This window comes from Kryptolebias marmoratus, linkage group LG3, assembly GCF_001649575.2.
Source record: "Kryptolebias marmoratus isolate JLee-2015 linkage group LG3, ASM164957v2, whole genome shotgun sequence".
Classification (NCBI taxonomy): Eukaryota; Metazoa; Chordata; class Actinopteri; order Cyprinodontiformes; family Rivulidae; genus Kryptolebias; species Kryptolebias marmoratus.
The window spans coordinates 17,162,183-17,180,583 of record NC_051432.1 but is presented as its reverse complement, the minus strand read 5'-3'; the positions used below and the strand labels follow the sequence as shown (position 1 = coordinate 17,180,583).

General features: G+C 41.6%; 1 protein-coding gene across 1 annotated transcript in view; it reads left to right on the top strand.

The window, feature by feature from the left end:
• grin2ab (glutamate receptor, ionotropic, N-methyl D-aspartate 2A, b) overlaps positions 1–16,901 on the top strand; it is a 118,697-nt gene extending 101,796 nt beyond the window's left edge. The window contains exons 13-20 of the mRNA XM_017424559.2: positions 309–434; positions 4,624–4,853; positions 5,471–5,631; positions 8,170–8,357; positions 9,385–9,623; positions 11,060–11,243; positions 11,569–12,355; positions 12,445–16,901. Of these exons, the coding sequence (XP_017280048.1) occupies positions 309–434; positions 4,624–4,853; positions 5,471–5,631; positions 8,170–8,357; positions 9,385–9,623; positions 11,060–11,243; positions 11,569–12,355; positions 12,445–13,441 (2,912 nt within the window). The 3' untranslated portion in view covers positions 13,442–16,901. The remainder of the gene's footprint in view (positions 1–308; positions 435–4,623; positions 4,854–5,470; positions 5,632–8,169; positions 8,358–9,384; positions 9,624–11,059; positions 11,244–11,568; positions 12,356–12,444) is intronic.
• Positions 16,902–18,401: the final 1,500 nt, after the last annotated feature.

Here is an 18,401-nt window from a genome sequence, read left to right as displayed (position 1 = left end):
CCCGCCCCAAGTTTCTCCCTCTCTCAGCTCTCATCCGAGGGAATAATGAAAAATATGGAAATGTGCGCCGTCAAACTCTCTGTGACTAACTCTCCCTCTCCCTCCTTTCCTTCACTCCCACTGACTCTCCTCTGTGTGTCGTATTTTTTTTGTTTCTCCCCCTCAACCGTGTTGTTGTTGCTTTTTTTTTTTTTTTTGTCCCACCACTCCTTTTTTATTTCACGCATCTCCTGCTCCTCTTCAACGTCTCTCCGTCTCAAGGACTCAATTTCACTTAAACTGTGTCTCCTTCTCCTCCTTCTTCGTAGAGCCCTTCAGTGCATCGGTTTGGGTGATGATGTTTGTGATGCTGCTCATTGTCACAGCCATCGCCGTCTTTCTCTTTGAGTTTGTCAGTCCACTGGGCTTCAACCGCAACTTGGCCCAAGGCAAAGGTAGACGAACGCACACACACACATCCACACATGTATACAATCAGGAATATCACACCAATCATTTCTCCCAGCAGCAGGAAGCACAAATCCAAGTTTCCCCTGAAGCAAAAGAAGTGACCTATTATTGCTCTTACTTCCGTCAGTTCAGGCAAAGTTAGATCACATTACCATTTCTCTCCCAAAGCTCCTCACGGAAACTGTTATCTGAAGTGTCATCAAAAATCAGAACCTGCAGCTGACTGCTGGCTCTGAGCTGCAGATTATTGTTCTGCTCGCATAAAAATACAGATTTCAGCTTATTTCCAAATCAGGATGGAAGAGTGGATTAGGTCATTTTCTTTCATTTTTTTTAACATAGGTCAAAAATGTTTTTCTTTTTTTTTGTTCATTGTTGACCTCAAGATGTGTTAATAAACAGCTTCACATCAAAACAGGCATAAATATCCTGTATGAGCCACAAATATTGGCATGTATCTATAAACAAAGTTATTCCTGGTTTAGAAAGTAATCACTTTTCAGCAAAACATTCAAAACTGCAGTTTAATATATTGAAATATGTGATATTTCAATGACTTTTAATCATTAGAAGAAATGTTCCTTTTTGACGTCTGTACCTTACAGCAACAGCTCAGATCTTTTAAAGTGTGGTTCTTCAGAAAGGTGATGAACAATTAAGATCTAGCTCCTTACATGACCTCAGTTTAGAGAAATAAAGTTTAGTTATGACTAGCTAAAGGCTAGTCAGGGCACAGCAAAGACCAAAATGGATTGCTTCAGTCTCCAAACTTTCAAATCAGTTCATGTGAACCCTATTTTAAAAACCTTTACACCACTCCCAGTTTAACATTACAGTTTTTTATAGCTTGAATTTTTTGGTTATTTGCAAGCACAAATAGTAGCAGCAGCAGCTAGCTGTAGCTCTTCCATCATAGCCTGAAGCCCTTCTTGCAGGCATATCACAGTATTTTTGCAGGTGAAATGTGAAACTGACAGCGGTGTAAAGGTTTATAAAATAGTGTTCACATCAACTGCTATGAAATTTTTAAGACTGAAGTTATTTTAAGATAGCAGCCGTCCACTCTGCTCTGTTTCCACTGAACCCCACTTCAAAAGATCTGAACTATTCCTTTAAATACCTAATTAGCTTGTGCAGCTTTAAAGCTGGAGGTTGGAGATTCGAAACTAACCTGACAATCTGGCTGCCAGCACCTTTAAGCTTCAGTAGTTTTTAAAAACATGTTTTAGTCCATCCAGAAATAAAAACAAAATGCAGTAATTCTTTAGTTTGAGCATTTTTGGTGCACTACAATCACCCAAACATGCGTGTAAACATGTAGGTAACATATACAATATGGTCTGGGGTTTTTTTGTTATTAAGTTATGTAGAAAAAGCAAATAAATGTAATACTTTAACTGTTAATCTACCACCTTAATAGTTACATCATGACTACTCAACTAACATTTTAGGCTGAAAACAAACTATGTGCAGTTGCCAACCTCATTTTTCTTTTTCGTTTTTTTTTGTGTGACTTAAAGAGCTGAACACCTGACCTTTGCAAGTTCAAACATACACCAATCAGCCATAACATTATGAAAATGCAGCCTAAATTTAATAAGTCCTGCCTGTGTTGCTTGAACCACTTTGAAAATGTAGGACACAGACAAAGACGATCATGCGGTTTCTTGGTGAAGCTGCTCCCAGTGTGTTAGGGGTGCATCATTTGGGCAGCCCTCAGATGCCATCAGATCCAATCAGATTGAAATCTGTTGAGTTTGTTCTTTGGGCCATATCTAAGTGTTTTTTGAGGATAACTGCTGTCCCACTAAAAATGGGCTGCCTCCGGAGGCAAGCGTTGCTGCGTGTGTGGGTGTGATTAGTCTGCAAACATGTTTATGGTGGTTTAGGCTGTTTAGGCTGGTGGCAAATGTCAGAGTAACATGCGTGTGAATGTCAGGATGCAGAATATTGCATTGTAAAAGGAAGGGAAGTCTTACTCATTTTACTTGTGAGTGGTTTTAATGTTATGGCTGATGTCACCATCTTTACAGTAATTCTAAAATTCAAAAACACCTTTTTCCAATAAGCTTTTTTTTATTTTTTATGTTTTTTATGGGGGGTTTTTGTGGCTAAGATTTGATCTGACAACAAATTGTGGTTTACATGCTTGTATTTGCCTGTGGGTTTGCATCATTTTGGCAAAAATGAAGTTCTGGTTTTACCTATTCTTTGTACTCCAAACAAATACTTGTTTTCATAAACTGTCACAACATGTGTGAGCTGTAGGCAATGAGAAAAGCTGGAGCCAATAAGACTATCATAATTTTCCCAGTGTCACCCTCTGGTCCTGTTAAACTAAACAGCCTCTCTTCCAACTTCACATTATGCCTCAGTAATACATCACCAATTATATCACAAATCCTTCAAATTCAAAAACACGATTCCCTTGAGCCAAATCATAAAACTCTCAGCTGTAATTTTTTTATTTTTTCTTGAAGGCTCCTTTAAAACTAAAAGACCCTGACAGGTTTGGTGATTTTTAAAAAGATGTAGAATTTCTTAAATAAAATGTTAGCATGTTTAAATTTTGTAATTATTATTATTTTTTAATTGTTACAACTAATTACATCTGACCAATGTCTCACAGAAACAACAAACGGCCACAAAGTTGACAGTCAGTCATTGGTTATTAACATCCATCTATCCATTTTCCACACCCACTTTTTCCTCTGCGGGTCACGGGAATCGCTGGTGTCTGTCTCCAGCAGTCACTGTGCGAGAGACAGGGGACACCCTGGACAGGGTCCATCCCAGGGACAGATAGAGACACATGAGACAAACAACCTTTCACGCTCCCACTCACACCTAGGGACAATTTAGAGTTACCAATTAGTAGTTACAACCATTCTGCACTGTCAGCTGTTTTACTCCAAATCAGTCTTAGTAAAATAACTAATGTAGGAAAGCAAATGAAGAAGCAAAACATTTTTCTGCTAGACTTTTTTTCTAATCATTGGAGTGTTTTTATCACAAAGGTAATTGAAAAGAAAAATAAGGTACTTTGCACATCATCTGGTGGTAAGCAGCCGGATCAGGTGCCTCCCAGCTGAAAGACAATACATTTTAAAAAGAAAAAGAAAAGCTGGAGCTCACTGGTCAATATTTCAGCTTTTAATGCGCAAACAAACAGACTAATGTTTAACTTCTTCATCAGAGTCAGGGTGAGCTCAGAGCTGTGGCAGGTAAATATGACAAATCTGAAAAAGGTGTACATAAGCCATGTGCAGGAAGAGTAAGTCAAATTACAAGACCAAAGTATCCACCCACCACAACCTGAGCACAGATATATCACAAAGTACAAAAAACAGAGTTAAATAAAGGCCTAGCATTCCTTGAAGGAATGCATATCAGTCGCTGCATTTCATGCCAGAGTTTTAAACTAAGATCGTTTTATGATTAGAAGGGAAGGACTTATAACCATTTTGGTCAAACCTTGCAAATGAAGAAAATGAAAATCTGCCCAGTGGTTCATGAGATATTTTGCTAATTCTACAAGCAAACACACGCGCATACACACTAAGACATGGGCAAAAACATCACCCTTTCACTTTTCGGTGGCGGGTGATAAAAGATGTGCAAACGGGATGGAAACCACTAACATACATAGGATTCTAAAATTCACAGTATCAACGAGAAACAAACATATTTTTTCAACAATCAAATTGTGAAACACAAAAATAAATATGTAACACATTAGAGAAAACATGACGTTCATTTCTTAGTTGATACCAGAGGGTTCCACTGTATTAATGGTTTGGATCCAGTAGCTCTTTCTATGAAGCAATGAGTTGATAAGTTATGTAAGTTGACTAATTGATGGACACCTGTTTCAGATTTGTTATATTTACCTGCCTCAGCTGTGTGTTCACCCTGACTCAGAGGAAGACACAGTCAGTCTGTTTATTTGCACTCTTTTTAACTTTTTAATTTGAAAGAAAAAAAACCTTTTAGGGCATTCTACACCTGTTTACACTTTTCAGATCTGGATTTACAGGTGAAAAGGAAAAAATGAAAACTCGAAATGTATTGCACAAAAGCATCCAGATGGTATAAAAATAAACTGTGTTCAAGGTTTCACATTTGACTTTTTATTTTTTATTTTTCTTCATCTACTTTGTGGCAATCACTCAGACCCACATGGGCCATCATTCACCATCGGTAAGGCCATATGGCTGCTGTGGGGTCTGGTCTTCAACAACTCTGTGCCCGTGCAGAACCCGAGAGGCACCACCAGCAAATTCATTGTGTCCGTTTGGGCCTTCTTTGCTGTCATCTTCCTGGCCTCCTATACTGCCAACCTGGCTGCCTTCATGATCCAGGAAGAGTTTGTGGACCAAGTCACTGGACTGTCTGACAAAAAGGTGGGATTACACAAATACGAACACACACACACACACACATAGAGGAAACTAAACACATCCGCAGTCAGGGTTGCTCTTGTAATGGATGCCAGGCCTCCGGCCAGACAAGACTCTCTGGGGAGCGCCCTCGGGCTTCACAGCCCAAACCCAGTGGCCGTAGCCGTTACCTCACTAACGCTGCCAGCACAGCAGACCTACAGACACACACACACACTCATAGGCTGCAGAGATCAAAGGCGCGTGTGTGTGTGTAGTTTGCAGAGCCTGGCAGTGTCAGCAGAACCCCAGCCAGTCTTACACTAGACTGGATACACAATGATGATGACTGATGAGTCCTCTCTGCTGTCTCTCCCTTCTCCTTTCTCCTCTGTCTCCTCTTGTCACTTTACTCTCTTCCTGCCCTCCCCCTCTGAGCATCGCCTCCACTTTTACATTTTTTTTTTGTTTTTATTGCTACTTGGACTTCTTTTTCTCTCTTCATTTTATTCCATCTGCTGTCACTCACTCCTTTCTTTTATCTTTTGTCCTTTTTTTATTCTGTGCTCCTGTCACATATTGTTATCACCCTCTTCAAATAACTGGCACCTTTTGCTTTCATTATTTCTTCCTCCCCGCAGTTCCAGAGCCCGTACTCGTACTCCCCTCCGTTTCGTTTTGGGACGGTTCCAAACGGCAGCACCGAGCGGAACATCAGGAAGAACTATCCGGACATGCATCAGTACATGACTAAATACCACCAGACCGGCGTCCAGGATGCCCTGGTCAGCCTCAAGACGGGGTAAAGTAAACTTGTCAAGCCCACTCGCATCACATCGACGTGTGCACACCTGAGGGCGCGGTTCTGTTTGCAAACAGCACATGTGCTTAAGAACATGTGAAAATAAACAAAAATAGACTTCTGCAGCACACAGAAAGCCAACCCCATGGCGCCCAGCGCTAGCTTATGCTAAAATTCTGTAATAGCTCTGCAGAGTGTTTCTGTCAGTGACAGTAAGACACACACACACACACACACACTATTTGCAAGTGCTCATTATAGTTTTGTGTTGCTGCTGGGAGAAAAAAAAGGAAGCTGCCAAAACAGAGAAACTGTAATTTGCTCGGGAGTTATCTACCTTTATTCTCCCTTCTGCACCCAGAAAGACGGCTGCAGAGCTTTTAATGTGTTCTGTTGTTCTGTGAGCTTTCATCCTTTTTAGGGTATTTTATCAAAACACAATTTTACTTCTTGCCTTTGCGTTAATTACTTTATTGATACTGCATATCAAATGGGCGAGGTTTGTTCCTGGAGTCTCATACATTAGGCTTGTTTATGCAACATGAAAACTTTATAATGAACGTGTTCAGCGGAGTCATCAATATTTCACCAACTTCATAAGCGCGGATTGTTGCAGGAGGAAATTTGAGCACTCTTCTGCAGCACAAGATAAACAAACCCGATGCTTTCTATACTTAAATTAATTTATATTGTTTTCCGATGCTGCACATGAAATGAATGAAAAGGAGTTGCAATAGCAGATAAAACATGCGTTCATTAAATATGTGCCCTTTGGTTGAATGTAAAGTGTTTTATATTCATGCATACATATTTAAATTAGAGGGCCACAGGGTGTATTCATTCTATTACAGAAAACCATCTTTAAAAAAGAAGGTTTTAAAATGGTTTTATCTGAATGGTTAAAACAGTTTCTGTGTTTCAGACTCTGCTGGGAGACCTCCATGTCAGATACAAATTGTTTTATTATTACTTTCTGACAATAACAAAACCTGCAGGTAAAACAGTAACAGATCGGTGTGAACATAGGCATCTCATTTGAGCGAACACACACACACACACCAGATAGTGCTTTTAGCCCATATCTGATTTGTGTGAAAAATATCAGCTCAGTGAATACGGGCCGATATGAGACTCCATCTGAGTCTACTTTTAAAGACACAAGACTTTATCTGTAGTGGGATCATCTGTGAGCATTTTGTTTTAAATCATTGAAGGCGGCTGAGTCCAGTTTCACATGAATCTCAGAACTACTGATATATTTATTACTGCCCGCCACAGAAGGCAGTCATGCTTTTGCCCTTGTGTGTTTGTTTGTCTGCAGCATTAGCAAAATATTTCATGATACAGTGAACAGATTTTAATGAAACTGTCAGAAAGTATTTGTTGGATGTGCATCTACAACCTGTTAGCAGAGGAGTCAGCACCATTAAAGATGGCCACCACAGCTTAAACAGCCTTAGCAAACACAAAAAATGACTGCGACTCAACCATGTTTAAAGATACTGAGCTAAAAACTGATGTGGTAGTAGCTGAGATTCATTTCCAGTAAAGCGCTAACTGATTATGTAAGACCTGTTTTTACTTTCAGATGTATAGTTGGATTTACATCTACAACTCATTAACTTGTGGAGTCAACCCAGTTGACGATGGCTGCCACAGCTAATTGACTTTAACCAAAACAGAGCGAAAACTCTGTGTGGTAGTAGCTGGAAGTCGTCCTCATTCATGAGATCATGAATAATGACACAGCTTTAGCCCAGCTCCCTCTCAGCATAAGATGATCTCAGTTTAAACTTCGATGGGTGATATGCATCCCTTCAAGAAATGCTAGGCTTTTAATGAACAGCTTTTTAAATAAGCCTTTCACACAGAAATGTTTCTGCATTAAAGAAGACAGCTTTTGAAATTAAAAACTACCTTTGTAAATATTTGGAATGACTGATAACCTTGTTTTGTCGTCTTAGTTATTATTACTAAAATGCTGAAAAACGAAACGATAAATCGTCAGTAAATTGGTCAGTAAAAGATTTTGTTTTGTTTTTTTCTTTCTCAATTTAAGAACAACTAAGGCATTTCTGTATTTAAATACAACATTTATTCTTGACCATTACTCTCTTGCCCTGCAGAGGAAACACATAAAGTGAAATGCTGAAATCTTCAAGAGACGTTTCGTGAGTGTGAGTGTGTATGTGCGTGTGTGTGTCTGTACGCACACACTGTGAGTGGGGAGAGGGGTGCGTGTGGGAGTTTGTGTTTGTGCTTGAGGGTGGATTGACCAAGAAGATGTGAGAAAATGTGCGAAAGTGCCAACAATTTTTCAGGAAACTTTACTGTAATCGTGTCAGTGTGCTCACTGCAGAAAGTTGCAGCTTCACTCTCTTCTCTGCATATGAATGAATAAAGAAAAAAAACCCTACGTTTTATTCTATCTGTTTCATGTTTAGCGTGTTGTTACAGCTCAGTTGGACCATGCAAACTGTCGAGACGCTCTGAGTTGTGTTCTTCACCCAGAGCTCACTCTATTTGTTTCTCTTCCAGAAAACTGGATGCGTTCATTTATGATGCTGCGGTCCTGAACTATATGGCGGGCAGAGACGATGGCTGCAAGCTGGTGACAATTGGTAGTGGTTACATCTTTGCCACCACAGGTTATGGAATTGCTCTTCAGAAAGGATCCTACTGGAAACGCTTAGTCGACCTGGCCATACTCAGCATCATAGGAGATGGTAAGACATTTTGCATCAAAATTAGGGAATTGGAGGGATTGGTGTGACCACCTTTACTGTTTTGTGTGTGTGTGTGTGTGTGTGTGTGTGTGTGTGTGGGGGGGGTTGGTTTTTTTTTTTTGCTTTCTCCTTCAACAACTCTCCCCTTTCCCCCCATTCCTCTTTTAGAAAGCTATCAGGGGCTAGTCTTAACACTCCATTTCATCATCATTACTCTGTGTGGGTTTGTCTGTGTGTGTGTGCCCACCATGTCCTGTTATGTTTACTCCTCCAGATTGTTCTGAATAATAAGCTGTGAGATGGTGCAAATGGAAGAAAAGAGAATCAACCAGACAGAAATCAAACCACTGAAACCACTAAAGTGCTTTGCTTCACACCCAACTTTTTTTATTTAGGGCAAAACACCTTCAAGCCCGAGCACAGACAAACACCATGATAATAATTCTTTCAATCTTTTCTCATCACTATATCACTATCAGTTCCTTCTTTTCCTCCTAAAATCCAATTTCCCACTCTACCACCTGTTTCCTTTCTATTACTACTTACACTCTAAGTAGTGGGCAAAAAGATAAATCAATAAGAATTTATGTCAGTTTATTCAACTTTGGTGAGTTCTCTGAAATCTAGACAATGCAAAACAACAATGTGAATAAGGTGCATATTTAGCTGTTTAGAGTTATGTAATTCTAATTAGCTAATTTGCTTTTAATATAAATCTTCAGAAATTTTAAACAAACGTTAAAGTTTGTCTTTTATGCTCTTTACAGTAATTTTATTTGAGCAAAAATGTCTGCTGCAAATTTCTTTAACACGGTTAATTTCTTATGGTGACTTAAAAGCTAAAAAGAAAAAACAATATATGAATAAATGAACCTAAAGTAGAAATAAAGGTAATACCAGAGACTTTTTACAATGACAAACTCTCATGGAACCCCTTTTTCACTCACATTATCAGTTTCTGTTCCTTCATTCCTCATGCTCTTTTCATGCTTTAAGCACTTTTCCTTTTTCTATAACTTTTCAACAGGTGAGATGGAGGAGCTGGAGGCACAGTGGCTAACTGGGATCTGCCACAATGAAAAGAACGAGGTGATGTCCAGCCAGCTGGACGTGGACAACATGGCAGGGGTCTTCTACATGCTGGCCACAGCCATGGGCCTCTCTATCCTCACCTTCATCTCTGAGCACCTTTTCTACTGGAGGTTGAGATACTGTTTCACCGGCGTCTGCTCAGGAAGGCCAGGCATGCTCTTCACTATCAGCAGGGTGAGGAGAAGGAAACACGTCTAATAACACTTTCCCTCTGAGGGGGCCATTTTCAGGAATTCAGCCTGTGTTTGACAGCCTTGAGTTGGTAGAGATTTGGTGTGCAGGGTGCAGCTTTCACCACCTTTGTTGCAGTTTGAATTCGCAGCACTCAAAGCTATTTCCTTATCAAACACCATTGCTCAAAGTGCAGCAACTCTGTTTTACAGCATTGATTCAGAGCAAGGTAAGGAAATACTGGGCAAAAATATTGATGGTAAACAGTACAGCTGATCTACAGACTACTGAGTAAAAAAAACATGACTGATTTCACAAATTGGTTACAATCTGATGCAAGAGAATAGCAGAACTCAGCAATTTCTTGCAACAAATCCAGTTTTTTCTTCTTTAAATCAGTTGCTTGAACATAAAAAGGGCAAGCTTGTTGTTCAAATGTTGGAAATGTGTGCAAACTGACCGAAAAGCTTCAGTAGTGATATAGGTATGAGCTGCCATTTGTGTCTCATATGTTGGAAAGCAACACAATCATCACTGTCAAGATACAGAATGACTGCTTGGATATATGTGTGCGATAAAAAGAGCAAAGATGGGGATAGTTTTATTATAGAGTCCAGCTGAAGCAGAGATGAATTTACTGCTGTGCATATGGACTGAAGGATACACGAATCAAACTGCTAAAAGGATGAGAAAATAAAACACACAAGGCCACATTTCTCTCTGCCTCACATAAATATGCACACACATTCCCAAGTAGGTCTTGCAAAGTTAAAAACTGGTTGCACGTATGCAAGTGTGGTAAGTTGAGTCGACCACAGATGGACATGCAGATTTGCGCACACAAACTTTAATGTACACATAAAGCCCAAACGGGCGCACCAAGAGAGACCACGTTTTTCATTATTCATATGTGATGCCTCTGTTTTAGGCAGAGCTTTTATTCCAGACGAGCAGCATTTCACACATTAAGTGTCTTACAAAAGGAAAGTGTGATGCGTTTTTATAAGTGTGTGCGTCCGTGTGTCTCCTGGCGTGAATATGCTGTTAGAGCAGCGATGCTGGAGGTTAAATGGCTGTAGGAAGAACAACTCTTTTCACTCAAAGGACCCCCAGTGACATCATCCCTTAAATTTAATTTACTTGGCACCTTTGAGGCAATTCATTTTAAAAAAAAGGTGGTGATTATCTCCTCTAGTCGCTTTACAAAACAAAATGAGTTTAAGGTTTGCAGAAAACACACTCAAGAGACGATGTAGGGGTCTGTTATTATTCCTTGTAAGGAAATTAGTCTTGTGCATGTCTGAACTTTTTATGAGTGAAGCCACTGGTTGGCAAATTACCTTTACTTTTCTATTATCTTTTTCATCTCCCTCCGTCCCTGCCCCTCATTTCCTCACCTTCTCACTTCTTTTTAATTTCCTCTCTTCTTCTCCTCTCAGGGTATATGGAGTTGTATCCACGGCGTTCATATAGATATGAAGAAGAAGACGCCTGAGTTGGACTTCAGTCCTCAAGCCAACATGCTGCACTTACTTAAGTCTGCCAAATCAATCGCTATGTCTTCTCCCAAACGCAACACTGTCCTCCTGCAACCCAGCATCCTAGATGTGATGTCAGGAAAAGGTACTGTAAGACTTTTATAGTTGGTGCAAAACCCTCTAAAGTTAAGCAGAGCATAGATCAAATTTTCTGTCTTCTAACATCCCAGATCAGACAAACATGATGTCAATGTGAGCATGTGCGAAGGTGACACCCCTTCTGCTTGTTGTGGTGTTCAGACTGTAATCAGATTGACTGCTGTGTGTACAAGTCTTGTATTTAGGAAAACATTAAAAAAAACAATCTATGCTAAAGCGATAGATAATATATCAGCTAACTGGCTAAGCAGCCTTCCAAACATCCATCTATTGTATCTGTTGTCTGAGGAGCGTGTCTTCTTGTCTCCTAGGTAACTCACTCCATAGTCTGCCTCAAAAGGGTCCTGGTCTCTATAGCAACGCTGCAGGTCCACAGGGTTTCCTGTCATTGTCCGGGAGACACAAAAACCACCTTAATAATGCTGCACCATTTCCCGGGCAACAAAAAGCCCCCGCTCTCCAGACCAGCCCCAACAAGCCTCAGCTGTCAATCACCAATGACAATGGCAAGAACCGCCTGCCCGGGCCAGCCATCACCGCATCAAAGCCGCGAGCCCTGTGGAAGAAAAGTGTAGAGACACTGAAGACTCAGCCAAGTGTCGTTTCTCCAGGCTCGAGCCCCGCCCCTGCTTCAGGGACCGGCGGACCTCCGGCAATGATAAGCCAGCGCTACCTGCCTGAAGAAGCTCAGCACTCGGACATGTCAGAGTGTTCAAGTCGGCCACCTTCGCACAAAGATTCGGACTCTATGGCAGTGAGGGGCGGGTTTAAACCAATTAATCAGCTGAGGAAGAGAGGTGGCGGTGGAGGAGGAGGGGGTGGCGGAGGTGGAGGAACCAAGATTTACTCCATTGACTCTGACCAGGCCAGCCTCCAGTCTATTCCTCCATACCAGAGAGACAGCCAGGGGGGAGGTGATGACCACAGTTACCCCCCTGACCTCTTTCCACCTGACAGCACTTACTCACACTCACATTCACACCAGTCGGACGCACCGATCATGCAGCTGAGTGCCAGCCTTCTGCACCACAGCCACAGTGCTGAGGCTGACCTGCACTCTCTGAAGGACAAAAAATACAGCACCTACACACACAGCAGGTAGGGTTTCCCCCAAAAAAGCAACACGAAAGCATGTCTCACTTGTATTTTTTTTTTTTTTTGCATAATTGTGTTCTATTTCTATTCAGTGTGAAGGACAAATCTGGAGGTTCATTCGATGCTCCGGGTGGAAGTTCGGGCACACAAGGCTCTAGGCCCGGCCACTGTCGCACCTGCCTGACCAAGCTCAGTGGTTACTCTGGCCTCTACACCGTCCGCTCGCCGCAAACCCGCTGTGATGCCTGTGCTCACCTGGGAAACCTGTACGACATCAGCGAAGACCACCTGCACTCGCACTACTCCCACACTCACCCACACAGCGGGGACATGTTTACACACTACCTTCCTCAGAGCGAGCTGGGCCTGGTGGGCGAAGGGGACGGACTTGTCAGCCACTTCGAGCCCACCCCCTCCTCGCCGTCTCCCATCCCCACCTCCTCATCCGCCCAGCACCTCCAGCTGAGTCGTCAGCACTCCTACGAGAACGTGCTTCCAGATGGCATTCCGGAGCGGCAGTCACAGCCTCACGCCCACATGAGAGGACTGAGCCTGCCTGACAGGGATCGGGACAGGGAGCTGACCCTGGATGATGGGGCTTATGCCAATGTTCTCACTATGCGCTCTGATCGTCCGTACAGCAGTCGCAGCCCCCCCTCTCCATCCCCCTCCCACCACCACAGTCTGGACATCCCAATGCCTCTGCCCCGGCGCTCAAAGAGCCTCTTGCCCGATCGTCCATCACACAACCCTTTCCTGCAGTCGGCCCCTGGCACAGCACAACGAGATCCCGCCTCCCAGGCTGCTACGCGCCTGCCGCAAAGAAGTTCCACCCACGAGATCTACAAGCAGAGAATGCCTATGACACTCACGCTCGGTAACCATGGCAGCCATCACATCAACCAGCTTGGCAGCCATGTCGACCAACAGGTGTTCTACCCTCAGCAGGAGCCTCCTGTGGTGGCCTACATGGTCCCACCTGCAGCTTCTCAGCCAATGAGCTATGTGACAGCACCTCGAGCCTCGAGCGCAGGTGGTAACCGACCCCGGCTGTACCGCCGTATGCCCAGCATCGAGTCTGATGTCTGAGACACGCAAATAACACACTTAATCTCACGGAGACACCCTAACACGCAAGCATGCAGGAAAAAGGTGTGTGTGACCGGACCAGGCAGTCTCTGATTCCAAGCACATATTGAAAAACACACACATAGACACACACACAAGTGAAAGACAGAAAGGTCGGCACTGGACTAAAAGGTAAACAGTGATGCTGAGTAAACAAATCATTGTTTCTTTATTAAACACCTGGAGGCACAGTAGGAGATGAGTAGTGTGTGTAAGTGTCAGTGTGTGTACTAGCCCCAAGCTGTGGGCAACAGGGCACAAACTGACAATGCGTCTGACAAGACAGATGGAGGTCCTGGTGGAATAAAAAGGACACTGTACTTGGAGTCTAACACCAACAGTGGGATCTAATGCAAGACACGACAGAGTGTTCGGAAGACGAGCCAACCCGCCCCGCCCTCTCATCAGCCTCTTGGAGATAAAGGGGTCACAGAAAATCCCTTTCTTTCTGAGATCACACATATACACACACACACATGAATCACCTGACCCCCCCTTTCTCCAGGAGTCTCCTGTTGCACTATGATTTCTACAGTCAACCCATATGTTGTCTGAGCCGCCAAACTGCACTGCCAGCATGGCTTAAAAAGTAGTCAACAACACTACAATAATCCTAGACTTGAATGAAAATTACTATCTATGTAAGACTAGACTGGAAGGCAGGAGTCAGGAAACACATCTGGGAAGTCTGTGAGCTCCTGCCTTCAGATGTACAAACACTTGAACACACACAAACACAATAAAAAAAAAACAGATGCTGTGTCTGTTTTTTAAGGGAAAGTTAAAACTTCAGACTGTTTGTTATTGTTGATGTCAGTTAATTGAACATTCCAAAAAAAAAAAAAAAAAAAAAAGTGGACCAAACCTGGCCATCGGTAAAAGCCTCTCAGGATGAGAGTGTGTGTTCTAGTGTTTCTAGATCTACTGACATACAGTACAGCATCCTTGCTTCTTTTCTTAGCTAGCCTTCAGGTCTTACTGCATGCTTCCTACTGCCCTGTGTTACAGTTAAACTCCTATACAGGGTCAAATATGCACACATTTACACCCGCACAAACACACACAGGACATTTACATACACACACATATGCACATACGCAGTAGTCTAGGATCATAGATTTAGAGTGGGTGTGTGTGTGTGAAGCTATCAGATAGCTTCTCTTTGTGCACTTTGTAGATTTTATACCCCGCCACCCACAGACGTTTGACCAAAAACACTTTTGTACTGAAAAATATGAATATTCTCAATCACTCGCTGGATAGATGTTTTCTTTTTTTCCTCTTATTTCTCTTTCACGTTGGGTTTTAGAGCATCGTAAAGGGCGCCGCTCTGTCAATTCCCAGAATCAATAGTTTTCCAGTAACATGCAAACAGTTTACACAACACAATCTCTTAATCTTTCTCTCCTTTTTGATTTACTTTTGACTTTTCTTATCTGTCCCTCTAACCTTTCCTCCTTCTCTCATTGGATAGTTTCTGTTTATTCTCTCGATTGCTTCCTCTTGCTCTTTCCCTGCTTCCTACTGTAGAGTAGATAAAATATCAAAAAAGTAAAGTTCAGTCTCGGTGTTTAAAAACTCCACATGTTGCTGAAAATCACGTAATATCAGTAGTTGTGAGGACTCATTCGATTTAACACGGTCTTTTATAGGAGACAGTGTCGTTTCTAATAACTTTCTATGTAAAACAAAAAAAGATTTGAGGCCTGTTTGATGTTTTTTGTGGTGAATTTTGAGACTTGAGTATATCGCCGGTGCAGTTTGACTCATCAAATTAATACTCCTGGACATACGTCACATGAGCCGGTGCAGCTCTTGTGTGGCTCTCTGTTGGCGAGAACACAGCGCTGCATTTTAACAGAGACAGGCACGTGGCAAAGTGTAGTTTGTAAAGTGACTCGTTACAGAGGCAACACACACACACAAGAGCACACACTCGACAAGCTGGCAAAGTGTGTATGAGTGTTTTAGAAATCCATAATCTACTGAGTAAGGGCATTGATTTTTCAGCACAAGGATTTTGATGGAAACTGGACTTGATATCCCATTAGCTGAGTGTCTGTCTCTATTCTCTCTTTTGCTATTCTCTTTTCTCTCACACACGAACAAACACACCCACTTATATACAGTACATTAGCTGCAAAGAATGCAAGACAGTCTGAATCAAAACGAAAGAAAAATAACGCACCTTTAAATGGTGAGCGCCGCCCCTCTTTTCGATAATCTTAACAGGTTTGTTGTGTGAGTTATATGCACAATATCAGGTTGCAATATTATACTTCTGTACAGAAATATCTTTGTTTTAAATGTTAGAAATTGAGTTCATTTTGTTTGATTTGAATGGTATTAAGTATTAATCTCATTTCAAATACAACGTGGCTTTTTTTATTCTGCTTTTGAAAAAAAAAAAGAAAGGCATGTTTTAGATTCTTCTGTGATTTTATTTCCCTGGAGTGTTGTTGGTTGGGACCTCACTGTACAGTCGTCACTACTGGGTTAACTCATAGTTAACTATGTGGGTCAGCTAACCAGTTAACTCAACACACATAGCTGGGTCTTTCATCTGAATCACACTCAATGACTGTCCAGCCTGTGAGGTTGAAACAAAAACCACATCCCGCCCACAGTGTTCTCCTCCACAACTAGTCTGTGTTTTTCCACCTTTGAGTGTGAGTGTGTTTGTGTGAGTGAGTGTGTGTGTGTTTTACACTGTGCAGGCATTTGTATAAAACAGAGAATGTGTGTATTTAGAGGTTGCTTGTTGTGAGTGTGGGTGTGTGTGCGTGTGTGTGTGTCCTTTTTGGTATACTCTTTCGTCCTACACGCAACATTTGACCTTGCTGTTACCTGTATAACACAAATGCAGTTACACAAACACACACACACACACACATATGTGCGTGTGTCTGTCCTGGTTATGAGAGCATGGAGAGTTTTTTGTATGTCCACCCTCACACATCTTTTTTCACCACCTTTTAGTTAATTTGTTTGTTTTGTTTACTTTATTTTTATTGCATGATGTACTACTTGTGTTTCTGGTGGTACCTATTTTGCTGCAACACCTGATTTTTCCCTGAGTTGGACCTTCTGGGCTACATGCACCATCATGTACCCCCTCCACCCTGACTGTACCAACTTTAGGTCAGAGTCCCAAACATTGTGGCTCCTGCCAGTGATGTGAGCTGCACGGCACCTGACTGGCTCTCGCACAATGCCAGCCGCCATCAAGAAACATGTTCAAATGTGTTTCCAGACGCAGTCGATGGGGTCTGTTGGTGTGTAGTCCTGTGGGTCTCCCTGCTGTGTATCAAACTTGTGTATAAGTTCAGGGGTTTCAAAGCTATAGTTGTGTTGTAAATACTACCTTATCACTCAGTACCTCTGTACAATCTGTAAATAAGTAAAGGTTACATTTTTCTAATGTCTGAGTCTTGTAGTCAGTCTATCTATCTATCTATCTATCTATCTATCTATCTATCTATCTATCTATCTATCTATCTATCTATCTATCTATCTATCTATCTATCTATGCGAGAGCCACTGATGCATTCCACTTGTACTTAGAAGTTGGAAGTCAGCCCCCCTGAAGAACCCCTGCCTCAAAATCCAACATGGCTGACTCGCTTGTGACAAGTTGCGACGGCTGCAGTGATAAACCATTTATTTTAACTTTTGTTGGTTTTTATTACAGTCACACACATAGTGCTGTCCAGCCTCTATTAGTGAAAATGTTGCTACAGCGTTTGAATATATAGAATACTGAGACATACATTGTTGTTGAGTTTTTTTTGCTGATGATAGTTAGTGCAGTCACAACAATTAGAAAACCCTACTGTTTTTCTGACTTGCAGCTGGAACACAGTCAAGTTGGATTTGACATCACTCCCAGATTCCAGTTCCAGGTAAAACAGAAGACAGCATTATCTATTTATCTCACTAGCTAGCCATTTATACATCTATCTTGCTATGTAGCTTGCTATCTAACTATCTTTAAATTTTCTTACAACAAAGGGGTACTTTGGACTTTATTGAAGTGGGTACCTGTTGAATTAATGAATAATGGTAATATTAGGTAATTTTAAAGCAAACCTCGTTTAGGAAGCCACAGCAGAGTAATAGATGTGACTGGATGGCAAGGAATTTGAGACCATGACAGAAAAGTTGTTACTACTCGTACTTTTATTAAACATTAACACTTTTTTAATTGTTTGAGAGAATTTTTACTGTTTACAGGTATCACACAACATCATAATAAAGTAACAGAATAAGATTGATGCACAACATAAATTATTTGATTTCCTGATGTTTGCCATACAAGCTTTATAAAATTTTAAAGGTTTGAGTTGTTTCAGATGGGTGAAATCTACTCTGGAACAGGCCACAGTCTGTTTAGTTGTTAGCTTGACTCCTGAGTAAGAACGTCTCCCTGATTCTCCAACCTGAAATTGTTCTGACTGCTGTCTACTGCAGGTGAGACAGTGACTCACAGAAACACACCAAAAACAATTAACAAACAAGCAAAACCTTTAAAGGTGCACATTAAACACAACTCTTTACAAAGAAAATATTTAAGTTATGCTAAAATTGTTAAACAAACCTTCCATCCCCCCTCCCCATCTAAAAAAAATTATTGGTTTATTACTGATATCTAAAGAACTTTAATTCCATTTTCATGCTTTTTTTTTTACAGAATCTATTTATCTGCCTGTGAGCAACACGTCTCCCCCACCATCTCTGCAGTTTTCTATTACTATTCAGAGACAAGAGCTTTTTGGGATTCTGCTGTGAAAGGGCTCTCTGTGCCACTCTTCGTAGGCTTTCATAACGCACCCTGTGTGCGCGCGGGCCATATGTGTGTATATGTGTGTGTTTAGGTCAGTGTTCTGGTAAAAAAGCTTTATTTTTATATTTTTGTCTCCCT